General features: G+C 36.8%; 1 protein-coding gene across 1 annotated transcript; it reads right to left on the bottom strand.

Annotated features, from left to right (window-relative positions):
- Positions 1–265: 265 nt before the first annotated feature.
- Positions 266–23952, bottom strand: ZBBX (zinc finger B-box domain containing). Its single transcript, XM_071752739.1, has 19 exons — positions 23850–23952; positions 20383–20470; positions 19738–19851; positions 18737–18830; positions 17167–17215; positions 16912–17021; positions 10186–10365; positions 9714–9888; positions 8746–8866; positions 8035–8159; positions 7702–7814; positions 7294–7400; positions 6342–6373; positions 5037–5281; positions 4042–4201; positions 3365–3520; positions 2208–2444; positions 1344–1479; positions 266–488 (listed from the first exon to the last, which is right to left on the bottom strand). Exons 2-19 carry the CDS (start codon positions 20448–20450, stop codon positions 413–415), a joined length of 2298 nt encoding a protein of 765 aa, XP_071608840.1. The 5' UTR covers positions 20451–20470; positions 23850–23952; the 3' UTR covers positions 266–412.
- Between the last annotated feature and the right edge of the window lie 680 nt (positions 23953–24632).

Genomic DNA, 24632 nt, shown 5'->3' with positions numbered 1-24632 from the left:
TTACACTGTGTACTGTGAATTTCTCCATATAAACTTGGCCATATTGAGTCCCACAATTTAAGAAGGCTCCATTAATACCTCCATTAATTACCTCTCACCTGGACAACCTAAAACTGCATTTGGAGACAAAATTCAACCTGCAGACAAGGAAGGAGAAATAAAGAAGAAAAAATATTTTTCGAAAGAATAAAAAAATCCTAAAAAATAATAGCACAAAACCAGTTTTATTCTAGCACTTCTTCACACTAATAAAAAATCCAAAATGAACATAATTTGAAAACTTTTTATTGACAGTTTTACAGAACAATCCTTAATAAATAATATCTTGAGCAGCTCTCAAGACACCTCTTCATCTGCTTCTAAGTTTTGTAAGGCAGGCAAAGATCAAAATTGCACTAAGGTGTCTGCACATTCACTGTAATGCAAGGACTTGTTGCTTATCCTCCAGAATTTCTTCCTCATCATCCATTTGGCTTTCATCCCAGCCCCTTAAAAGAAACACACCAGAGTGATTTTCAACAGCTCAGATTCCTTACTCTGCTTAGTGATGTATGTTCACATATGTCCAACTAACAGGCATGAAAATAGCTTTTGCTGTATATTTTGTGAGTAAACATACATTGCAAGCTAACATATGCATTCTTTTCCCCTCAATCTTTGTCACATAGATTTTCACCTCTTAAGCAAGCAGGAAGTAAATAATTTTTTTCATTATTGTAGCTCAGTAGAGAAATCCCACATCCTAGCATAAGTAAGCCAGGAGAGTCTCATTTATGCTACTTGCACTATTTGCAAATATGTTGCAGTTTTCTACTAATCTGCAATTTCACTATTGTGAAAATGATGAAAAACTTTAAAAAAACCAAACCAAACCAAACCCAAACGAGCACTAATCTCTACACCAGCCATATTTACACAGCAAGTGGGTAACCTCAGTGTTACACTGACCCTTGCTCATCACAAGATCATAGTAAGAAATTAATGAGAGAACTCTGGGGAACTTCCTTGTCATCTCCTAAAATAGAGGAGACTTTTCCAAGGTACTTTACAACCCAAAAACTTGGATGATTTGCAATAGCCATACTTCATACATCTCAGTGCTGCATATTAACAAAAAGCAATAAAAAAAACCCCAAACTAAACATATTTCCAAAGTTTACAAAAATACATGAGAGTATTGGCTTAGAACACCAAAATACAAAATAGGTCATGCTGACCTTTGTAATCAACATGTAAAGTACAATTAAAAGTCAAGACTGTTTTTATTGCAATACTGACAAGATATTTGGCATTTTGAGCTTTTTACACTGTCATGAAAACATGCTCAACAATTTTTAACTTACCTGATAGTATCAACTCTGCTGTGGTCTTTTACCTCCAGATTTTTGTGGAAAACTGTAGTGTCTCCAAACATTTTCTCTGAGCATTTGCTGGAAGAGGTTGCATCTTCAGTAGGCAAGCTGTAATGTTTTTCAGGACCTGCAATTTTTTTAGGTCATTTCAGGAACAAATATAAACAAAAGAGTGCAGTATCTACACTGTCAAATTTAAAGATCTTCAGAGTATCAACAAAAACTTGGCATTAAAGGTCTTGAGGCAACTCCAGCTGATGAAAGATGTCACTGATGATCAACTGGGGTCTGTGTTTCTCATCCAACACACATGTATGTTATTATTTTCCCAGCTAGCCAGGAGTCTCTGCTTTCTTTTCCAAGCAAGTCAAACAGAAAGGGAGAGAGAGAGAGACTGGGACAGTTGAACAATAACTTCCCTCCCTATTCTTTTTCTGAGCATATTCAGCACAGATGCTCATTTTTCAAACATTACTAAGAGAAACTGTTCCAAACACACATGGGTTCTGATGAATACATATTAAAACAGGCAGGACAGAGCTTCCTGAAATGTGGTATTTGGAAGCTTCAGAAGAGCTGTGTGTGAAAAAAAAACACCAAAAAACCCAAAAACAAACAAACAAACAAAAAAACCTACTTTTATTTACTGAAGGTGCATGGCAGCCAGGACCTGCCAATACAAAACCACCATAGCAGCTCAGAGGGGGAGGGACTGCATTGCAGCTTAATTGAGTTTTGCATCATCAGATCATTTAGTGAATTATTGCATCAAACAATCTGAGGAGGCAAATGAAGCAGCTACTCATTTTCATTTTGTCCCCTTTAAACATGGATGGAAGCAATATTGCCACTTGCCTGTGTAACTTTGTAATTCTTTTTCCAGAGTAAGTAAGGCTTCCTGGTCAGCAATGTCTTCCCAAAGCCACTCATCTTGTGTGGTTATATCAAGACATTTGTACTTTGCTGCCTCAGTGTCATCTCTAAACAGATCCATAGATGAACTTTTTGGTCTTGGCTGTGTGTTTGTTGGACAATTTCCAGTCATTTTACAGTGCAGGTTATTTCTTGGCCAAGGTCTTCTAGAATCATTCCCTGAAATAACAGAAAAGGTCACAACTTCTAATAATTCAAGATTAAAAAGAATTTTATCTCGGCTCATTAGTGACATTTAGTGTAGTTGAAATTATGATTTGAGCTGAACAGATTACTAATTTTGCTTAATATTGTGAATTAATAAATGTTAATAAAGAGCTCGCAATTATATTGAGAAGTGAAACTTCATGCTTCAGGGTTATCTTTCAGAAAAATATATTTGATTTAATTATCAATTTTCAGTGGCACAAATTTGAGAAGAGAGAATTAGGAAGTTTGTAGAAAGCTTAAAACTTTGGTTCTGTCTTTTTTAATTCAAGGCATCATGAATAAAATATAGACACTTTCACATATTTTTCTGGGATTCAAAATTGAATTTCAATCTCTGCACACAGAATTTTTAATATTAAAATGCCAAGAAGGTTGCTTAAGATGGGAAAAAAAATGTAAGCTACATTCCTTGAGATGGAGACAGCTACAGTTCAGAAAAGTAACAAAGAAGTACAGATGCAGTTATGAATTTTTTTTTCCTTGTTTCTTATAGTTCATATATTAAGCTTAGTGAAGAAATATTTTATTAGATCAAATCCAATGTATTAGATAAAACAGACAGTAATACATAGTCTTGTTCTAGGCAGTTTATTATCTAAATATTCAAGCTAAGAGAAGAGTAACAAGGTAAAGGCAGGAGAAGAAACTAAGCACAATATAAAGAACCATTAGGGACAGCTGGGAAGAGAACTTTTAAAAATTTTATTCTTATGAAAATAATGCTACATACAAAGGCCTTTGTACCCAAACTACATAGATGAATATAAAAATTACCTGAATTCAACTGAATCATCACAGACAGCACTTTTGCTTTTTACATAAAAAATTAACCTGTTAAAGCAGGACCTCAAAGCTGTTGCTGTCCTTACCTGGACACGACCTCTGTGCTACCACTGGTGCAGAAATTCTCTTTTGCATCCCCAAACCACTTGAAGGTCTCTTCAACAGACCTTCTAAGACACCTTGAACTACAGAGTCAGCAGCATATTCACCTGAGCTCCTTTCAGTAACCCACTTTCCATCTCCTGAAATTAAAAAGTATTGGAGGAAACCAATTGCAGGTTTTGTGTTAATGTGCATTTACTGTTACTGTTTTTGCTGTGTTTAATGTGTGATTGTTAAAGAAGTTGGTCAACAAATTTTCTACACATAATGTAAAATAAAAATAAAAATAATTTTAAAAATCACATTGCACACTAAGAAGCTTTCATTCAAGCAATATACTTGATCATATAATTAATGTTCACCCATCATTTCACATCTTGTTTCATATTCACCATTAAAAGCATTTTTGTTAATGTATTTTATACACAAAGAAAAGTGTAAAGTTCTACTGGAACCCAATTCTCAGGGCATATAAAGAAGCTTATAAATCTGTGGCAGTAAAGTGATGTAATTTATCTCAAGGTAGTAAAGTTTATTTTATCCTTCCACAGCACCAGTAGTGTGTGTTGGCATGGAGTCAGGTTACATAAACAGAAGGATGTCTCACAACAACAGTGATAAATTTGTATATTGTTTGAGGAATTTATTTGTCCAGCATTACCTGGAAATGGCACCTTACTGTCCCTGTGGCTAGAGACAGCACACAGTGAAGAACGTGCTCCAAGCACTCCTGGTTTAGGGTTTGCACCTACAACAAAGAAACCTTCAAATCCCCAGTACTGTGTAGAAACAGATTTCTGTCTTTTGGCTACATCCTGTAACTTGAATAAAACACAAAGACATTAGAAACAGGAAAAGGGGAAACTTCACGAGTTGCTCTTGCAAGTTTGTATTAATAAAATGCTCATCTCATAAAACTTGGAATGATTCTGATAGCCTGGTGCAGTAGATGTTCATAAGGATGATGGTTTTGCATGGTTTAGGCCTTAAAATCCTATAAATATCCTGCTGATGTTGTGAGGGTTTGAGTTTATTCTTCCACTGTGGACATGAAATGCATTTTTTCTTTGTTTTCACTTATCTTGGTGTACATCAGCTAAAGTAATACTGTTCAACAATTACTCCAAATCTAAATGTCCCAACCTCCTCCATGATATTTTGCTTTCAATTTTTTTTTTTTCAGCAAATGAACATTTGAATAGGTTAAGTTAGAAAAGAGTATCTAGAATTTTTGGCATGCAATTGAGAGATAAGAGACCTGGATACTGATATGGGAAGAGTTGCATTCTCCCCCTCACACTTTTTATTTTTTACCCAAGATTTGTCTATTTGTCTGGGGATTTTTTTGGTTTTGGGTCTTTTTGCTTCTTTTGAAGACTGACAACATGAACTGAAAAGCACAGAGGCCTTCATCCCCTAACATATGAAATATGGAAGGCAGTGACATCCTCTGATTAGATCTATGTTTTTGATAGTTTTGGGGCAAGGTTTCTGGTGGAAAATGGGGAAAAGCAGTAGACTATTTCATGGTAATAATAAAACCATCAATATTTCTCAACTGACTCAAGAATATGTTATGTTGCCTCATGCTAAACGAGGAAAGTAGATTAAGAAACAGACATTATCTATTTAGCAACCAAGGAATTAATATTTTACCACTGAAGACTTTGTAAGTACAGGTAAAAGCAAACTATGGCTATTGCAGGTGCTGTCCAGCTGCTGTGAACCTTTCTGAGGTTTCTGCAGTGTCTCAAGGAGGTATTTGCTGCTCATTAACTCAGTAGGGTTAGAGATCTTCACAGGTAGTTTACTGGAAATAAGTGATCTTGTCATCTTCTTCAGTTTCACACTCTCCTTTTGCACTGCATTTCTTTCCAGGTGACTGCAGACAGCCATTTTTTCTACAATGAAGTCATGAAAGAGGGAGCTGGTTTTCTTTTATGGAAATTAATTTGAATTACAACCTGTGAGTCCACAATATTTTCTTCATTAACTTAAATACAAAAATCAGTTACCCCTAAGCCATAAAATTACAAATCTGAACAATTAACTGTCATGAGCTTCCTGCTCATGATTTCCAGAGGTACCAACATACATGGAATAAACCAACCAGGTAGTACTACCTGTTCTGTGTCTGATTTCTCTGTTCCTGTCCATCATTGTCTGTGAAAACATTAGATCTTAATAATCTTATCATGTTTCCAACTCCCACTTCATGATAATGTAATTTTCTACATTTTCAGTGCTATAATCTAACCAGAGCCAGCATAAGAACTGCAATGGCATCAATTCCATGGAATACACTTAAAAAATAGTATTATGGTTTGAAATATATCAACTAACAGTCTGAATGATTCTGCAAGGAGTTTTTCTTTGTTTGTACAACTCATACCCATTTTAATTTTTAACCTGTGCCCAAACAAGCACATAAATCACATCTCTTTAGTCAGCTTTTTATTTTTTCACCTTTGAAGACTTAAATAAGCAGTAACTTGAACTAAGCACAAAGAGAACAAGTGCCAGGTCCTGAAGTGCTGGAGCATTTGTTCAGGACTTGCAAGAACAAAGAAAATAAGTACCCTTACATTCCAACTTATTTCCTAATATTAAAAATGTGACAATGTACTTTATGTAGTTCTAGGACACAGAATAAGATCTTTGGGATCCCTTAAGAGTGCTACAAAATAAAGTTGCAAAGCTTTAATGGTGATTTCACTGACATGCAGCAGGCACTGGAATACTTCTACATTAATTATGATTTTTCATGCAGAACAGGTGGTCATTTAAACAGCTTCTCACCCTATCTACACAGATTATTTTTTTCCACTTAAAAAGGACACATGCCATATATTAAATCTAATACACTACAGCTAAACTCTGAGATTTGTCAGATCATCCTACAACAGAATGATAAAACTATGTACACTTATGTATATTGTACAATTAAATTTTAAAACTTACCTTGAGAAATTTCTTTATTAGAAACAGGATTTCTGTCAAGAGGAAAAGGTAAAAAACACTGAGTGTCAGCTGTGGAAGTTAAATGACAGAATGACTTTCTCATTATGCCTACAGTTTGTCTTGGCATAAGGTCTGGTACTGTGCTGTTCTGATCTGCAGCTGCTGAACCACTTCTAAACAGATGAAGGAGGAAAAACCAGAAGAATAAAATATAAAAAAACAGATCACACCTAATCAGAAATATATTCAGGGACATCAGAAAGTTTGCACATGTCCCATTAATTTTAAGGACTATCAGTTTTGCCTGGAATGACATGAGAGGAATAAGAGTACCTTGAAAGCACACAACACAGTTACAGATTTATCTGTATGACAGTCCCTGCTCCTACTGAGAGAGAATAGAGAAGAAAAAATTCTACCTGTAATTCAAGACATACACCTAGGAAGAAATGTGTCTTACATGATTTAACACTGGAGTGGTTAAGCAAACAAAATAAAGACATTTTGAAGTGTTGTCTCCCTAGTTACAGGCAATTAATAAACCTTGGTGGCTCACTGACAAAGCTGAAGAAACAAACTACTCATTAACTTTAATGCTAAAAGTGCTGTATGCCCCTTAATGGCCCAACAGTCATCAAAATATCTTACAGATTAAGCAACAAATCATTAGGTCACTCAAATAAAAAGTTTCCAGACAGGATCTTGGAAGAAATGTAGAGGAAGGGAAAGTAGTAATTAACTGTCATGACACTGTCCCACTCTATGTTACACAGCAAGGATGAGAACCTGTGTCTCCTCACCATGCCTTAAAGGAATTTATAGTCAAGGATTCCCCAATTTCACATAAAGTACAAATAACTGCACAGAAAAGTCCCTGTTATTTAGCAACATAACAAAGTCAGAAGATATGATCTTTCTCCTCTCTTCCAAATAATTTCTGTGTATCTGATACCTTTCCATCTGCTCCAGTAGATCAGTTTTTCTTTGCTTATTCATTCCAATAGCCCCAGCTTCCATCACCACAAAGTTGGGCAATCCTTCCAAGTCCTTGCCATAGGACTAATTAAAACAAACAAACAAAAACCCCAAGAGATTAAATTCAAAAAACCTTATCTCAAGTGATTAAAAATCTGCAGGCTTTATTTTTTAATAATTTCTGTACAGTAAGGGTCCCTGGACACAACAGGAACATATTACAGGGAAACTTTGGAAGCCACACTCATATGGAAAAGAAAAAAAAAATGCACCATTTTTCAGTGAGAAATTATCTAGTTGTTGCTACTTGAACCAATCAATACTTAAACCAATCATTTAGGATCACTGTGAAGACTGATGGAGAAGTTCTTTGTTACATACTTACATCATCAAGAAGCTCAATTTTCAAACAGGGCTCTTTGAAATCTGCACTTTCAGGAAGAGTGTTGGGTACATCCTCTCTAAAAACAGACGTCCAATATCTCTTCACCTCTTCAACTGTGAAATAATAGTTAATTTGCTGCACTTCAGTTGTTCCTGTTCAAGAATTACTTATACAAATGAAAACTTTATTTATTATGAGGTGCCATAAATTTCTCCTTTCGTTATCATTCCTTTCTTTAAGCAGAAACTGTCTAACTACCTAACTGTTCAACAAACATAGAAATAAAAATATCCTTAGTATCTGATAGATTCAATGAACAGAAAGGTATTAAACCTGTTAAGTCATCAATGTCATCATCTCCTTCTCCCTCTTCTCCAGTCACAGCCTGATGCACATTCTGTGGTTCCACTGCCCTTAAATCTTTAATGCAACTACCAGTCATTTGCTCAACAGGAGTTCTAAAAAACAAAACCAAAACAATCTTAACTAGACATCTTTTTTTTAATATGCAGTATCACAGTCCCTAAAAAAAGAAAAACAAAACCATCACACTACTTACTGCAGTAATAATATTAACTGCTTGTGAATAACTCTTCTTAATTTCACTGAGATAACCTCTCACCTCAGGGATCAACTAAATAACTCTGTAGTGATGAAGATCCTACTGCCCCTTCTCTATAAAACTCCTGTAGCAAATGCCCCAAAAGTCAAGCAATTGAATATCATTACCTGGCTTTAAATTCCAAAATAAACTCCTAGCAGAGAGATTCGCCTCCAGATCTTATGTCTACATTAATTCTCAAATATTACATTATCAGGTCTGGTTATAGCAGTTATTTTATTTATATTTAGTTTATTATGATTAATATTTTGTTTATTATTAATATTTAATTATCGATAATATTTGGTTTCTTTAATCACCATGTATACAGCCACCTTAAGTATTGAAAATATTTCTAACAGTTAAAAATTTTAGTGGATTTTTTGTTAATGTTATTAAGCATTTCTGACTTCTTTCACTAGCACCAGCAACTTCAACAATACCTTCTGTATTTCTTCAGCAAGAGTTTCTCCAGGTAGCTCAGGCCATCTTGCTTGAACTCAATATGCACAGGTTCCTTCCTAACAGTAAGATTGGTCTGCACCTCACAAATTCCCACAGATTCTATTAGAATTAGTTTTAAAAAAAAAATTATTACACAGCTATACAGATGTATAAACTTGCTATTTAGCTACATTATTTTTTAATCAATTTCACATTAATAGTCCATGCCTAACTAAGCCTTTGCATAATTCCAAAATTTAAACAGACAGCAGTATTGTATTTATACCACACAGTCAGAAGTGGGGGAAGCCAGCAAAAACATTTATTATAGCTTCTCATGTAAAGGAAGTTTACTGCATTGGGGGAGGGGAAGCAGGGCAGAAATCCCCTACAAATAAAAATACCACCATATCACAAATTCAAAGCAACAGGAAAAGAATGATCATCATCCATGAACTAGAGGAAAGAGACTATCTTGCACAAATCCAATCAGCCAAGAGGTTTTGGGTTTTTCATTTTTTTCCATGCATACTTCAACTGATTGCATATTTCACTGGGACAAAGAAATAAAGAGCCTATGGAAGGCAAGCAGAAAATGTACTTTGATGCCACATATAAAACCTGAGCCATGCACATTCCTTGTCTCAGTCAAAAGCTGGGACTGTGCCTAAGCATTAAAGGCTCACATGAGAAACAATGTTTTAGAAAAATACAGGGACACAAACTAAACAATCTGGCCAAAGCCACAGTTCAGTAAAAAAATCAGGATAAACACTAATCTGAATGCTATTAAAAAAAAACCAAAACATAAGTTGTTATTAATTCATCTAGAAACACGGGGAGAAAAATTAAGAAGAAACATTTACTATGTTAACAGAACATCTACCTTCACTACTCAAAAATCTGCTACCTCACCAAAATGGCTTCCAATTTTTTAAATGCAATTAAAGAACAAAAACAATCATACCTGATAGGGCATCACTGGCATGCAGCTGTTCTCTGTGACCACAATTACCTCTTCTCCATTGGAGCAAAGCTTTCTGAAAAGACTTTGCAGATTCCTCCTCATTAAATGCACCATTTAGTAATAATCCTTTGTCCTGATTTTCAAGGCCTGTACAAGTTGATTCTGAGCACAGTTCCTAAATCAGTTCCACAACATTACTAGAGCACTGCTGCTGATAATCCTCTCCCCAGTTACACATAAGAGCAACAGCAGTTTTAGCATCACCCATGGAAATGCAGCACCCTGTTTTCTGGACTTAGCCTTAACCTAACCTGGGCATCAAGATCACACATTTCTTTTATAGCCTTGCTCACAGCTAAACTGCAATGTTCAGCCAAGAGCAAAATAAGATCAAAAATTTGCACAAGACTGATAGCCTGATTCCCCATTATACCCAAATTATCCTAAACAAAAAGTGTGGTTTTTTTCTTACCTGAACTGTTGCCTCAGCACTGTCTGCTGATGGTGGAAGAGATGAAAACTTGTCTGATGTGACCTGATATTTGCTATTGACTTTCTTCTGCTCATGATTCATTTTTGATTCACTCAGATTTACTTCCCTCATGAAGTGATCAATGACTTCCAACTTTCCAGCACGTGTATCTGCTCCTGTCTGTTAATAAAGCATTATGAAACCATAAAATTTATTATAAACACAGTCATTCCACCAAACACCATACTGGAAGCAGGTAGGAAACCACACACTGGAGTGATGAGGACATAAGCACATGTTAATTGCAATGTCTGCACATGTGTGAGCAAAAATTCAATACTCTGAATATTCCATTAATCACCTCACAGGACAGACTAGAATGATGCATTTTATGCAGCACCTATTGAAACAAATGTATGAGCTATATATTCTATTAATGAAGTTCTACTTACTGAAGCTTCCCACTTACAGAATGCAGATCTGTAGAGGTCAACAAGAGGAAAAAGTTCATTTATGGATCTAACTAGGGTACCCATCTATTTACACACAAAAAGTATTCTATCAAATTCCAAACTATGAAGAACCAGATGAGTTTGACTGAAAACAGCTACAGAGGAGAATAACAGTTTTACCCCACTGGGACTTAACTGATTTGCAGCCTTCATTAGCACCAGGAAAATTACTGTGAAAATGTAATAAAGGTTTTGATTGCCAACTCTTGAATCATTACCAAGCAAGAACAAAAAATATTTCATTTTTGTCTTTTCCCCATGTGCCCTCTCTGTTCACAGAGACCATCCTCTGTCTATGAAACTCTCAAGTAAGGAACACATTTTTCTCACAAAAAAAAAAAAAAAAACAAACCACCAAAAAAAGCCAAAAAAACCCCCCAAACCAGTAAAGGTACAGGTAGAAAGAGTTAAAGATCTCAAGAAACCATTGCAAACTGAGAATTCATTCACATCACATCTCCTCCTTTCCACCTACTCTGCACTAAGTCTACTGTATGAATATGAGTGCTTTACCTTTTTGCTCAATTTTAGCAGCCTACAACCATCCATAACTAACAGGAAAAGTTTTTCACCCAGGATCACCACCACATTGCTGACACCCAGAGAGATCACACAAAAACACACCCTGCAATTGCCCCTCTCATTCTGTTTCCTATGGCAGATGCCTTAAAAAGGACCAGGCTAAAGATCCTTTTGCTTTCTTCTTCATGAGGAAAATAATCTTAGCATCACACATTTATTTCAAGGAGATGGTTTCATTGATGGAGCTGCACACATCTTTCTTCAAGCAAGCACAGCTGTGGGGTTCTTTTTGGTGCTCTGGCACAGGGTGCATTACAGCAGATCAATACTTGAAGGACTCACCCTGCTGTGTTATTGGTATGAACAACATGAACATCTTCGTTGAGACTTTGCTCAGTTGCTTCAAAATACTCAAGCAAGAATTGCAGAACTGATTGGAGAGAACACATGTAAAGCTTATTTGTTTTGACCTCATGTTAAACTTCCCAGGGGATGAACTCAAGATGTTAATTTTCTCTTACTTTGATGCCTAACCCACACAGACACCTCTCCCTGCAACCTTTTGTTAGCTTCCTTTATCACCAGAGGCAGTTCCTAATGAGCTTCAGAGTAGGACTGGAGAGGATAGAGGACAAATAAAAGGTGGTGGGGGGAGTGGTGTAAATCAAGGCATCTTAAGGCAGAAATCTCCTGATGCAGATGGAGTGATTCTCACTTTAAATCTTTGTGTTCCTCCACTGAACTGCTCTGTGGCCTTTAATCCCTACAATAAAATTCCAGCATCTCAGATCACTTTGTTTACCACCAAAACTGATATCAGGAGCTTATGCCTTTAAATATAAAAAAATTACCTATCTCAAAGAAAAAAACATTACAAGATTTATTACTGTTTTCTTACCCTTGCTACCACCCAGCTCTAGGACTAAAACATTTGCCATAGTCTTTGAAAAAGAAATAAATAAAGAATCCTAACCACTCTCTATGTAGCGTGGTGAAATCTTTTTATATCCATGTAAAACAGGTCGTGGAAAAAAAAATATGTCCACTGCATAACTCGTGATCAAACATCATCCCAAAAGATTATTTACTACTGGCTTTTCATTACCCACAGGATGGTGAATCCTTCTGTAACTGCCTTAAATTCTCACCTAAAGTTTTTCCATCAAATGATGTAACCTTTCTGCTAACATAAGCAAGGATCATTTCAACAATGAATTATTTATTAGACCAATAGCTTTGATAATTTACAGCAGTACTAATAGGATTATATTTCTGGGAAGAAAGAATGAGATCATCAAATAAATTTCAGCAGGATAACAGAATTACAGATCCAGAGACACCACTGAAAAGCAAAATTTGCCTTCAGTAGAACTCCATACGGTACAACTGAAATACTTAAATCTACTTACACTTAATCAAGATCTTACCTGTATTTTTAATCTTTGTGTTAGCTTGCAGTCTCACTATAAAGTAAATTTCTTTCTTTGTAATTGTAGCAATAATGTATGAAACCAAACATTTTTCATAAAAAAATCCTGATGTGTATTCTCTCTGATTCGTTCAGTCCTGCTCTAAAACAGTTATTAAAGTAGGAATGAAAGAAACTGAAAACCACAATAATATATATTTGGAAAGTTATTGGAAAAAGAAATTTCTCAGAATCAAATTGGGAATAACCTTAGGAAAAAAAAAATGGTTTTCTCAAAAAAAAAAAAAAAAAAAAAAAAAAAAAAAGAAACCAACCACCAAATATACATACCAAATTAGTCCAAAAAAAGCTGTTCCAACCTATCCACAAAATGCAATCAAATGTAATGCATGAGAACCTGAAGTTTTTTATAATTTTTACACAAGAATTTTAGGGGAAATCTTTTCTACCCTACTTGTAAAATTTTTTTGTTTCATAACACATGAGTTGTATGTTAGAAACTGAGTAGTACTGAGATGACCACCATTTATTCCTTTGTGAGGGGTTTGAAAGTATCAGGGGTGCTGAGAGTGGCAACCTAGGGAGCAGACTTGAGTAGGAATTCAGACTTTCAAGCTACCTTGTATTTAAATTCCAAATAACAGACTTAAATATAGACACAAGCTTGTATTTAAACTGTCTCTGATGAGTGATCACACACCTTTGGCCATTTTTACCACTGACAATTTGTTTTTCTAAAACACTTGGCATGCAACAACTCGGGAAAGCCTCAAACAATGCACCTATAACAATATTTCTAAGAGCCTGTGGAAAAACCTTCTGGCCCAGAAATGTGTTACATTGCATTTCAACACTGCCATTGGTGGAATTGCACCCAGTTCACAGAACCAGTTGCGTTGGAAAGAGATCACCAGATCCAATTTTTGATCCACTGTGGTTCTCAGCCCATGGCACCGAGTGCCACATTCAGCCTCTTCTTAAAACCCTCCAGGGATGGAGAATCCCCCACCTCCCTGGGCAGCCCATTCACCCTCTCTGGAAAGATTTTTTTCCTAATATCCAGCCTGGCAGAGCTTGAGCCCATGGCCTCTTGTTTTACTGATATCTGCCTGGGAGAAGAGCTCCAACCAGGATTCAGGGAGGAAAGGATTCAGGGATTTGTAGGGAGTGATGAGGTCTCCCCTGAGCCTCCTCTTCCTCAGCCTGAACACCCCCAGCTCCCTCAGCCCTTTCCTCACAGGATTTGTGCTGGAGTCCCTGTTTCACAGCCTCGTTCTCCACTTTTTTTTTTTTTTTTTTTACAAAAAAGGCAGCAGGCTGGGGGTGTTGCAATAAAGCAGCGGTGCTGTTTGCTTCTGTGGAAACTTCTCCTCAGCCCATCAACCTCCTGCCGAGCCACTCGCGAACGCGAAACTTTTTGTGGAAGGCGAAGCCTTTGTAACCCTGTCACCCATCGGCTCGATGGATCGCGATAAAATAGCGAGGGAGGTGTCCCTCTGTGGAAACTTTTTTCTCTCAGGTTTTTCTCTCTCCCCCGGGAGACTCCCTGTGTGGAACCAACCCCTGTGCTTACCCACCCGCCTCGCCCCGACACGAGGGACCGTGTGGGATGGCGAATTCAGCCCTGGGGGGAGCGCAGCTCCGCCTCAGCCGAAGGGCGAGGGTGAAAGAAGGGCAAATCGTCCCTCATTCCTTCGTAAAATTCCCGTTTTGGAGGCTCCGGTCCCGGGAGGTGCGGGGGGAGCTCTGACAGGGAGCGGGGAGGGAGCGCGGAACTCCCGCAGCGCGAGCGTCCTGCGGGTGCGCAGCGCCCCCTGGCGGCCCGCACAGGCACTGCGGGCAGGGGATGGGGGGGGGCACTGGGGGGAGAAATCCTGGGTGAAAAACCTGAAAATCGGGATTTGCGGAGCAGGTGGGAGTTAAGGAGCACCCTAAGAGCTTGCAGGATTAATAATAATAATAATAATAATAACAATAATAATAATAATAATATCAATAATAATATCAGAATTAATATCAGAATTAATATCAGAATTAATATCAGAATTAATATCAGAATTAATATCAGAATTAATATCAGTAATACTATAAATAATAATATAAATAATAATAACAACAATATCAATAACAATAATGGTATCAATAACAACAATAATAACGATAATAAAATGCAATAAAATGCAATAAAATGCAATAAAATGCAATAAAAATAATAAAAATAAAAATAATAAAAATAATAAAAATAATAAAAATAATAAAAATAATAAAAATATTAAGATATAATAAGATGATATAATAAGATGATATAATAAGATGATATAATAAGATGATATAATAAGATGATATAATAAGATATAATAAAATTATAACATTATAAAAATATAAAATTATAATAAAATTATAATAAAATTATAATTAAAATAAATAGAATAAAATAGAATTATAATAAAATTATAATAGTGGCAACAAGAGTAATGGCAGCAAGAGTAATGGCAGCAAGAGTAATGGCAGCAAGAGTAATGGCAGCAAGAGTATGTTAAAATAATGTTATAATATTATAATAGGTAATAATAATATTATAATAACATATAAAAATATAGAATCGTCGTATATAAAAAATATCTGTATGCAATAGTGGTAGGAACTTTTATAATAATAAAATAAACCAGCTGGGGATGATTGGCTTGAGTGCACAGCCAGGGTATGTATGGTCAGGTGAGCACTAATGAAGTGGAATGTAAAATAAGTTTTAAAAAAAAAAAAAAAGAATTAAAAATAAATTTTAAAAAAGGAAGCAGAATTCCAGGGGCTTTGGTGGTGAACAATCTCGGCAGAAAGTAAAATTCCATCATTTTGTTTTGTTTCCCCACAGGAAAACCATTTAAAAGACACACAAAGCAAGTATCTGCACCTTTTGTTCTGAGTGTTTGCAGCTCCAATCAGTCTAATTAGCTGTAAAAGCAATATTAATGTGCCGTGGCATTTACCACAGAGCAGGGGTGGAAATCTTTCAAAGAGAGGGAATGCTTTCATAGAATAAAAAAAAAAAAATTGTTGGAACAAGTGGATGGAGCAAATGATGGAACTACTCTGTTTGCCCAAGTTACTTCAAAAATCCATTAGGGGTTATGTGGTATTTTGGAGGGTAGTTTTGTATTTGCACTTTTAAAAAGGTAAAATCTCTCTTAAATATAAATCACTTCATACCTGATAATAGAGATTTCCACTCTTTAACACAGCTGAGAAAGCAGCCAGGATTAAGAATGTGTCCTGGTGCTTTTGGAAGTATTTAGAATTACAAAACATTCCTGGACCACTCAAGATTTGTCCTGTTTGCCTGCAACCACATGTCTTACTTTAATCATAGGGTAGTGCTCTTTAAGTAGGAGATAACTCCCCTGCTCTCCTGTTCCCATGCTGGGCAAATTAATATAAATATAGCTTAAAAAACCCTTGCTGTTAAAGGAGTGATAATGGTTTTGATAACAGAATCATTTAATCTGCTCCCTGGCCACTCAGGAAGATCAGCACATAAACCCCCCCCTTCAGCTGATGTAGTTATCAGAGTGAGAAAGGCTCAAATTAAAGTGGATTTGAGAAATATATTTTGGGAAAAAATGTGAGAGACTTATTACCTTAATTTCAACTCCAGTAAGATAAGATATTTAAATAACCAGGATGGAATTAATCTCAAATATTTAAGTAAATTTTCCTCTCCCTAAGTTGCAACATTAAATAATTAATATGGCACCCTGAGCTGACCATCTTGGAGAAGTCTTTTTTTTTTCCTTTTCTTTTTTCTTTCTTTTTTTTTTTTTTTTCCAGAACATACTACAAAAATAAGGTATTTAAAAAAAAAATCTTCAACTGGACTGAAAAGCTAAGGCTAAAAGTTCAAATTAGCTCCTTGACTTAACCATTTCACCAACAGCAATCCTGCCATCAAAATAATTCCTTTTTCTGGCAGGACTGGAGGCAGCTAGTACAATAACATCCAGAAAGCTAACCCAGAATTTAGAGCTGCTCCTGTGTTTTAGGGATGCACATTTGTATTTCCATCTATAGGAAAAATTAATTCCTCAGGAAGGAGCCTGAAAGTCTCCAAGTTCCAGGGCAGACTCATCTGTGCAAACCACACACAGCTTGAAGCCTGGACAAACCCAAGATAATTAATTTGAAAATTTATTGTACTCTGTAACACATCTAAGTCAATTTATTGCTACAGAACTACTATGTATACACAATATACTCTGGTTTGCTTACCAGCAGAGCACTCTGAATTTCACACAGTCCACATGTCAGCTTCTTCACTTCAGATTTTTCATGAGCTACAGAATTTGCCATTTCATGCTTAAATGGTTCTGTCAGTGGCTCTGGAAAGAAAAACCAAAAAACTCCAGCTCAAACCCAGTACTCCAGCTCCAGATTTCTTTATTGCTTAACTGGAACATACTTCAAGAACCAGATACTCCAGCAGAAGCTGATGAATTTTTACTACGTTAATAAATCTGCCTTTACCTTGGATCTGTTCTTTGAGTATTTTCAACCTGGCTTTTCCTGAAGAGACCTATAAGAAAGAATATTTCCATTTATATATAAACCCCAGGGTAACTTGAGTATGAATATTAAATGAAAATTAATAAGAGCATAACACTTCTGGCATTAAAATGTTACTGCTTCTTGGAAAATAGTTAACCATATATTTAAATAGCTTAAATAGAAGGCTCCATTTATTATTCATTATAATGAGAGGGGTTAAATTTGTGATCAGTTGCTCTCCCCACTCAGGAAATGGCTCTTGTTTGCCCAAACAGGTACCTAGCAAGGGGTTCCCACAAGCACAGACCTGCAGAAAATTAATAATTACAGTGATTTCAGCTCAAATGTCACCCCATGAAGTCTACTGCAAATATACCTACCTACAGTTTGCTGCAGGGGGGAACTTAGTTTTGCTTCTGCTTCTCTTCATTACCCTCCCATGCTGTAGCACCCCAGTAACTCATCGTTTTCAACAGGTTTGCACTTCAGTTTTTCCCTACAGAGAGTCCACACTGCACCCTCACTTCCACCCCACCCTCCACTCTTTTGCATCTGTAGAAATTTTAATTTTGCCCCTTTGAAAATTCTGCCCCACTCAACTCCTGGGCCATCACAGCTGAAAATCTGAAGTCTTTGAAGTGGCAGCAGATCTAAGTTGTTTGTCTCAGAGAAGGGGAAAGGGAAGGAGGTGGGTTAAAGACAACCTTTTCATCCAGAGCCTCTCTTCTTCTCAGAAGCAATTTTATTGAAATTGAGTGTGCTGGCTGAGAAGACCTTCACACCAAACTGCTGCTGCTTCAAAAGGCTTCCAATAGCAACTCTGACAGCTTAGTCTGAAGTTGTCATTGTCTGTTTCTTCAGACTTCCATAAGCTTTAATTCAGCCAATTTCAAGTGGTCTCACTTAATTAACAGCTCTCGTTTCAACACAGAAAATATAGCATGGCTTCCAGGGGAAAAAAAAAAAAAAAAATCTTAGGAGAAAACCCTTTTTTTACGTCCCACTCAGTCCAATTTGCATGTCTCTCCAGACACATCAGGGTCTGCTAAAGGCAGGAGGAAGTATCTCTAGGCTGAATTAGTTTGGATTTGGGATCCCCTACTGATTCATGGAAGAAGTGAAGAACATAAGGTCTGTTAATCACACAATTGGGATTTTAACACCACTTTTAGCAGCACTCATGAACATTATCAGATGACAGATACACCTAATTCTTGCTTCCAGGATGTATAAAGCCTGAAGGAAAAGAGCCTAGGCTATTAAAATGATTAATTTTTTCATCAGAGAATGAAATATTAAGTCCAGGTTATTGCAGCTGGAAGTAATAACACTCCTACAAACCAACAGACCACCAAACAGAACATGATGTTCCTCCAGCTCAAAAGGAATCTCTCTGTGATAAGCTTGTCATGGAAAAATAAAAAAATATTATTCAGCATGAGATTAACCTTTTATTTTTACAGTATTTAGAATTCCCATTTTCTTGACTACCAATGTTCCAAATCTTATTTGGTTTTAAACAGCTTTATCTGAAAATATAGTTTCCTACCTTATTACTCTTCTCTTTGCTTTGTGGCAGAACTCGGGCTTGAGTGATCATTGGTCCTGCCTGCCCAGATTTCCAATGGTAAGCACTTGATTTCCTGTGAACCAAAAATCAAGAAAATCTTTGGAAACTATGTCTTCTCTAAGTAAGAGATGCATAAATGTTTTTTAAAAAAATAACAGAATGAAAATGAAAACGAAAGACTTAGCTATAGGATCAATTTCCCAAAACACAAACACCTTCCTGCCATTGGAATTTGCTTAGCATTGACTTTAATCATTGTAAAAACATCAAATGTACAAGAAAGTACTTATTTTTACACCACTGAAACAGTCATTATTAAATGTAAGAAAATCCCATCCAACCTCTAAGGTTAGGTTTAAATGAATAAAAATTGAAGAGAAGAACACTTCAGATAAATCTTCTTTGTCCAATTTACTCTGGGGTATTCACTCAGAAGTGCAGAAATGCAGCCAAGAAAACATACCCAAAGTGAATATCAGTTTAGATATTGACTACTGCTTTCTAAGAAATGTTTTCCATCAAAAAGAAAATGTCTGAAAAAATACACAGATTCATGTAAACCTGGATCAAAGCAATATTTACTACAGCATCCCCCTCAGAAACTTCAGAAATGAGACTGACCCAGTGCAAGAGAAACTACTTGCTGTCTCCTGCTTTAAAAATAAGGTGACAAATCCAATCAGACAGGGGGAAAAGGGAGAAGAGGGAATAAATGAGAAACAGGGATCTCTCCCACACAAGAAGCATCCCTGCCAGGAAGGATTTGTTGGTTTTCTTTTTATTTTTTTTTTTAATTTCCATGTGAGTTTACAACAAGAAAGGGATAGGGTAGAAAAGTTTCTCATCAAGAAAGACTGGAGAGGGGAAACTGAGCACTTTGTGAATTCCAAACTTTGCAAAACACCCCATCTGGAAGGAGGGGGAGATGTGGAGGGAGCATCCCAGTGGATTCCTTTATCTGAAACAGAAATGTAACCTACTTTCTCTGTTCTTTTTCTCTTCTCATGTTCAACTGCAGTTGCTGTAATCTCTTCTCCATCTCTTTGTTTTCCGTTTCCAACTGTGCCTTCTCCAGCTGCAATTCCCTGACAGTTCTGGAGAAATTAATATAAAATATTCATTAGAAATCACTTGAAAGACAGTAAGGAACCCAAAGATGGTTCAAGGAGCCAGGAAAAAAATTGAAAAACTTGACAGTAAAGGCAGATCACCCTTCCAGCTCTCAGCAAGAGTTCTGGAAAACTTTGGGCAAGTGTAAACTCCTTGGACTCAGGAATATCACATTCCAGAGTCCTCTGAATCTGGCATAGATATTACAACCAACATAAAACTGATACAAGTGTGTCTGCATTTAGAAAGGTTTGAGGAATTACCTAAACAAACCCTGCAATCCTTTAGCATTGTTTGTTTATGTGTATGGATGTTAGATACATTCTTACAAGACCTGTAGCTTAGAAAATAGATTAAAACTTAAAGGTTTAAAGATAAAACTGTAGTGAAAATACTAGAAAAGAAATATTATTCTTCTTGCTCATACACAAATAAGCTCTTGTACTTCATGTTGCCTTTAAAGTTATTACAATGGTACAAAACATCTCTATCAGAATCATATAAAATGCACTTACTTAGTTTTTAATCTCACTGAGGTTCCAGTTTTTGAGCCTGGGAGTATTACAAAATCGTTGATGTTCATGATTCCCAGTACAATCTCCTCTAAAAAAAAATAAAAAAAAAATAAAAAAAAAAAAAAAAAAAAAAAAAAAAAAAAAAATTGATGATCTACAGCAATCTGTTGAAATGTGAATTTGATGGAAATTCAAACAGTAAATACTCGTTATAAATCAAAAAATATTAGTGCACAGAAAGAGAAATGGAGCACAGAACGTGTTTATATGAAGTGACAATTAAAACCTAGAGCAGCTCCTAATTAAATTTAACTGGAAGAAAAACTATTTCTGTTACAAGGTAAAATATTGACTTGTCTGTTTCCTTTGAGCAAGTCCCTTAAAGTTCAGTGAAAGGAGTTTAACACTAAATAGAACAGAGCTTTCTTGAACCAGACCCACAGAAGAGAGAATTTTTATTAATGGCTATGAAGTCAAAGCATCTCAAAGACTCAGAAAAACAAATGTTTTCTGTCCTATACAAATTGACACAAAAGAAGAGGACTACTCAGACACTGTTTTTTTTTCTCCAGGTTGTGAAATACTTTTCCAACAAGGAAGTTCATCCAGCACAGAGCCCAAATTGAAGCTTGACACCCCTACTCTCTCAGCACTAGTGTTTAATAACATGAATAATTAATATGATGATATTAATAACTAATACAGACCAAGCAGGCTCCTGGAAGACACACACCAACACCTGATTTCAAGCACACAAGCAAAGATCAACACTGACTTGTGCAAATGGAAAAGGGAAAATACCTTTACAGTCCACCATCTACTCTATAGAGAAAAAAAAAAGCAGTCCATTCTTTTATATAATTTAAAAACTATTACTTTTGCCACATTCTAAAAGTAAAATAAGATTCTTTTAGGTTAGAATAACATTATTCTCTTGGTCAGTGTGTGCATCTAGACAGGCAGAGATAAGTCTGGTGTTGATGTAGCCCAGAGCTGAATGACTGAAACTTTCCAAGCTCCAGAAGGGAAAGTAGTTACCCCATAAATATGGCTCACTTTTGTTTTTATAGGATTTAAGATATTCCACTGGAAGCAAATAAAAAGTAACCTAAAAGTTGAAATAGTATCACAGATAAAATGATGCACAAAATTTGGAGAATAAAGTAATAGTGGGTGGGGTGGAAAAAATGCCTCAAGTTATAGATAACAGGGGATACAGACACAAAGAATGTGAGACTTTATGGACTTTATGGGATGCTTTATGGACTTTATGGGATGCTTTATGGACTTTATGATTCCATCCATCATATTTGGAAACAGACTTGTAATTTAAATACAGACAAGAGTTCCCTTTTTCTGTCTGCTTTCTATTTACCTATGAATTTTTTCATCATTTTCATGTAACACAATTTTCCGGTGAGGCAAGGAGTAAAGCGACTCATCAACATAAATAAATTAAGCATTAATTAGCCACATCCTTTCTGCCTGCTCTTCTACACCCTCTCCTACTCAAATTTCATCATCCTAGCAGGTTCCTCCGTGCTGCTAATGGATATCCAGTGGAAATGAACAAAACAAAAACATGTTGTTTCTGCTAAATGAAATTTAAGTCCATTTAATTTTCAGGTCTCACCACAAATCTCATTTCCTCTGCCTCTCAGCTTACCTCAGACTTCTTCCTCCCCAATTTAAAGACAGCTTTACAACTTGAAGACAGCTGAGGATGGCTCCAGTTTACTTCAAATACTGGAGCAGATTAAATTCCAGCAGCTTTCTCAAATCAATAAACCCATAAAATCCCATGAGCATAACCATGAATGTGTATTTCATGCTAAACTGAATTCTCTCCACTTACCAATAAGTCAAACCCAACTATTTTGTTTGGAGATTCTTAGTGTATCCAAGAATCTGCCTGGCACTCCCCTCTACCCATTTGCTGGTAATTTTATCACCTGAGACTCAGGGTACTTGCAAAAAATGCCTTTTAATGCTTCATTAATTGCAGAAGAGACAGAGAACAAAACAAAAAAATACTTAAAGAAAGAAAAAAAACAAAACAAACCCACACAAGAAACTTTGCTTGTCTTGTAAATTTTCTCTTAATAAGTATTCTAATATGCTAATGGAATCTCAGCCTCCTGGGACAAACTCAAGCCTTCCATACCCCTACATCTGTGACACCAACCACTGCAAACAGCCCTTCCTATTTTTAAAGAAATTGTCCATTTTTGTGTTTACAGCTGAACAACACGCATCAAATAAGAACCTCAAAACTTCCTTTCCCTGAATGATTTTTCCAATACTTAGGAATTTTGTCACACAATGGAAAGATTTAGTGTCTTAATGACCCTGGCACCTATTTCTACCAATTATGCATCGTCACTTTTTAAAAAAAACCAGTGATTTTTACTATATTTTAAGTAGCTTTAAACACGAAACACATATACTCTAAAACATATGCTCTCTCCATATACTCTAAAAAAAAAAAATTGGAAAAAAAAAACCAAAAACACATTACCAAGTATATTTTAAAAGATAAATGCCTTAAACCCACAGTGTATAAGTGCAGCATTGCACCTGGAGCAGCATTGCCCAGAAGAGAGGAAATGAAGAGGAGAGTGAGGATGAGAAGGGGGGACATGGGGAGCAAAAAGAAAAAAAGAAAGAAAGAAAAAAAGAAGGAAGGGAAAAAGGAAAGGGAAGAAAGGAAAGGGAAGAAAGGAAAGGGAAGAAAGGAAAGGGAAGAAAGGAAAGGGAAGAAAGGAAAGGGAAGAAAGGAAAGGGGAAAAGGAGGGGAAAAGGAGGGGAAAAGGAGGGGAAAAGGAGGGGAAAAGGAGGGAAAAAGGAGGGAAAAAGGAGGGAAAAAGGAGGGAAAAAGGAGGGAAAAAGGAGGGAAAAAGGGATGGAAAGAGGAAAGGAAAAAAGGAAAGGGAAAAAAGGGAAGGGAAAAAAGGAAAGGGAAAAAAGGAAAGGGAAAAAAGGAAAGGGAAAAAAGGAAAGGGGGAAAGGAAAAAGAAAAGGAAAAAGTTACGAAACTCCCTGCAGTCAGAACAACGGGTTTTTTTTTTGTTGTTGTTGTTTGTTTTTTTTTTTCCTTTTAGCTTTGTTCCATTACCCACAGATGTTTTTCAGGAAAACTGCCGAAAAGTGGGAAGGCAAAGAAGGAGAGAAGTGCCTGAAGCTGAGCCCTAAAATCAGGAAGCCCAGAGGGAGGGGAATGCAGAGAAACGCAGGGGACAGACCCAGATCCAAGCAGCCAGGACACAGGGAGAGGGAATTCCCCCCAGATACTCTCCCAGCCCTTCGGTACCGCCTCGGTGCTCCCGGGGCAGGGCGGTTCCGTTCGGCCCGCAGCTCCGGAGGGGAACCGGGGCCACGGCCCCGCCTCCCCAGCACAAACTTGGGGTTCTGCTGCCGACCCAAAATCCCCCCCTGGGTTTCTACTGCGAGCTGGGTCTCCGGCTCACCCCGGCGGGGTTCGGGTCAGGTCCGGTCCCGGTGCCGGTCCCGGTTCGGCTCAGCGGTGGCTCCGCTGCACGCACCGCGCGCCGTTCCCATGGCAGCGGCGTCAGGGGAAGGGAGAGTCCATTTGGGAACGGGGGGGGAGAGCTGGATTTTTCCGATTTTTCAGATTTTTCGTGAGCTACAGCGTTTGCCATTTCACGCTTAAATGATTCTGCCACCGGCTCTGGAAATAAAAACCAAAAAACTCCAACTCCAGATTTCCTTACTGCTTAACTGTAAAACACTTCAAGAACGAGATATTCCACCAGAAGCTGATGAGTTTTTAGGAAGTTAATAAATTTGCCTTTACCTTGGATCTGTTCTTTTGAGTATTTACAACCTGGCTTTTCCTGAAGAAACCTATAAGAAAGAATATTTCCATGTATATATATAAACACCAGGGTAACTCGAGTATGAATATTAAATTAAAATTAACAAGAACATAACGCTCTGGCTTTAAAATGTTGCTGTTTCTTGGAAAATAGTTTAACCGTGTATTTAAACAGAAAGTTCCATTTATTATTCATTATAATGAGAGGGGTTAAATCTGTGACCAGTTGCCCTCCCCACTCAGGAGATGACTCTTATTTGCCCAAAGAGGGACCCAGCAAGGGCTTCCCACAAGCACTGACCTGCAGAAAGTTCCTAATTACAGTGATTTCAGCTCAAATGTCACCCCATGAAATTCACTGCAAATGTATCCATGTGGATGGGGAGGGAGATAGGGAGAAACCATTCCATGTGGG

The sequence above is a fragment of the Heliangelus exortis genome, chromosome 9 (assembly GCF_036169615.1).
Source record: "Heliangelus exortis chromosome 9, bHelExo1.hap1, whole genome shotgun sequence".
Taxonomy (NCBI): domain Eukaryota; kingdom Metazoa; phylum Chordata; class Aves; order Apodiformes; family Trochilidae; genus Heliangelus; species Heliangelus exortis.
The sequence above is the reverse complement of the archived record's forward strand: the minus strand, read 5'-3'. Positions and strand labels throughout refer to the sequence as shown.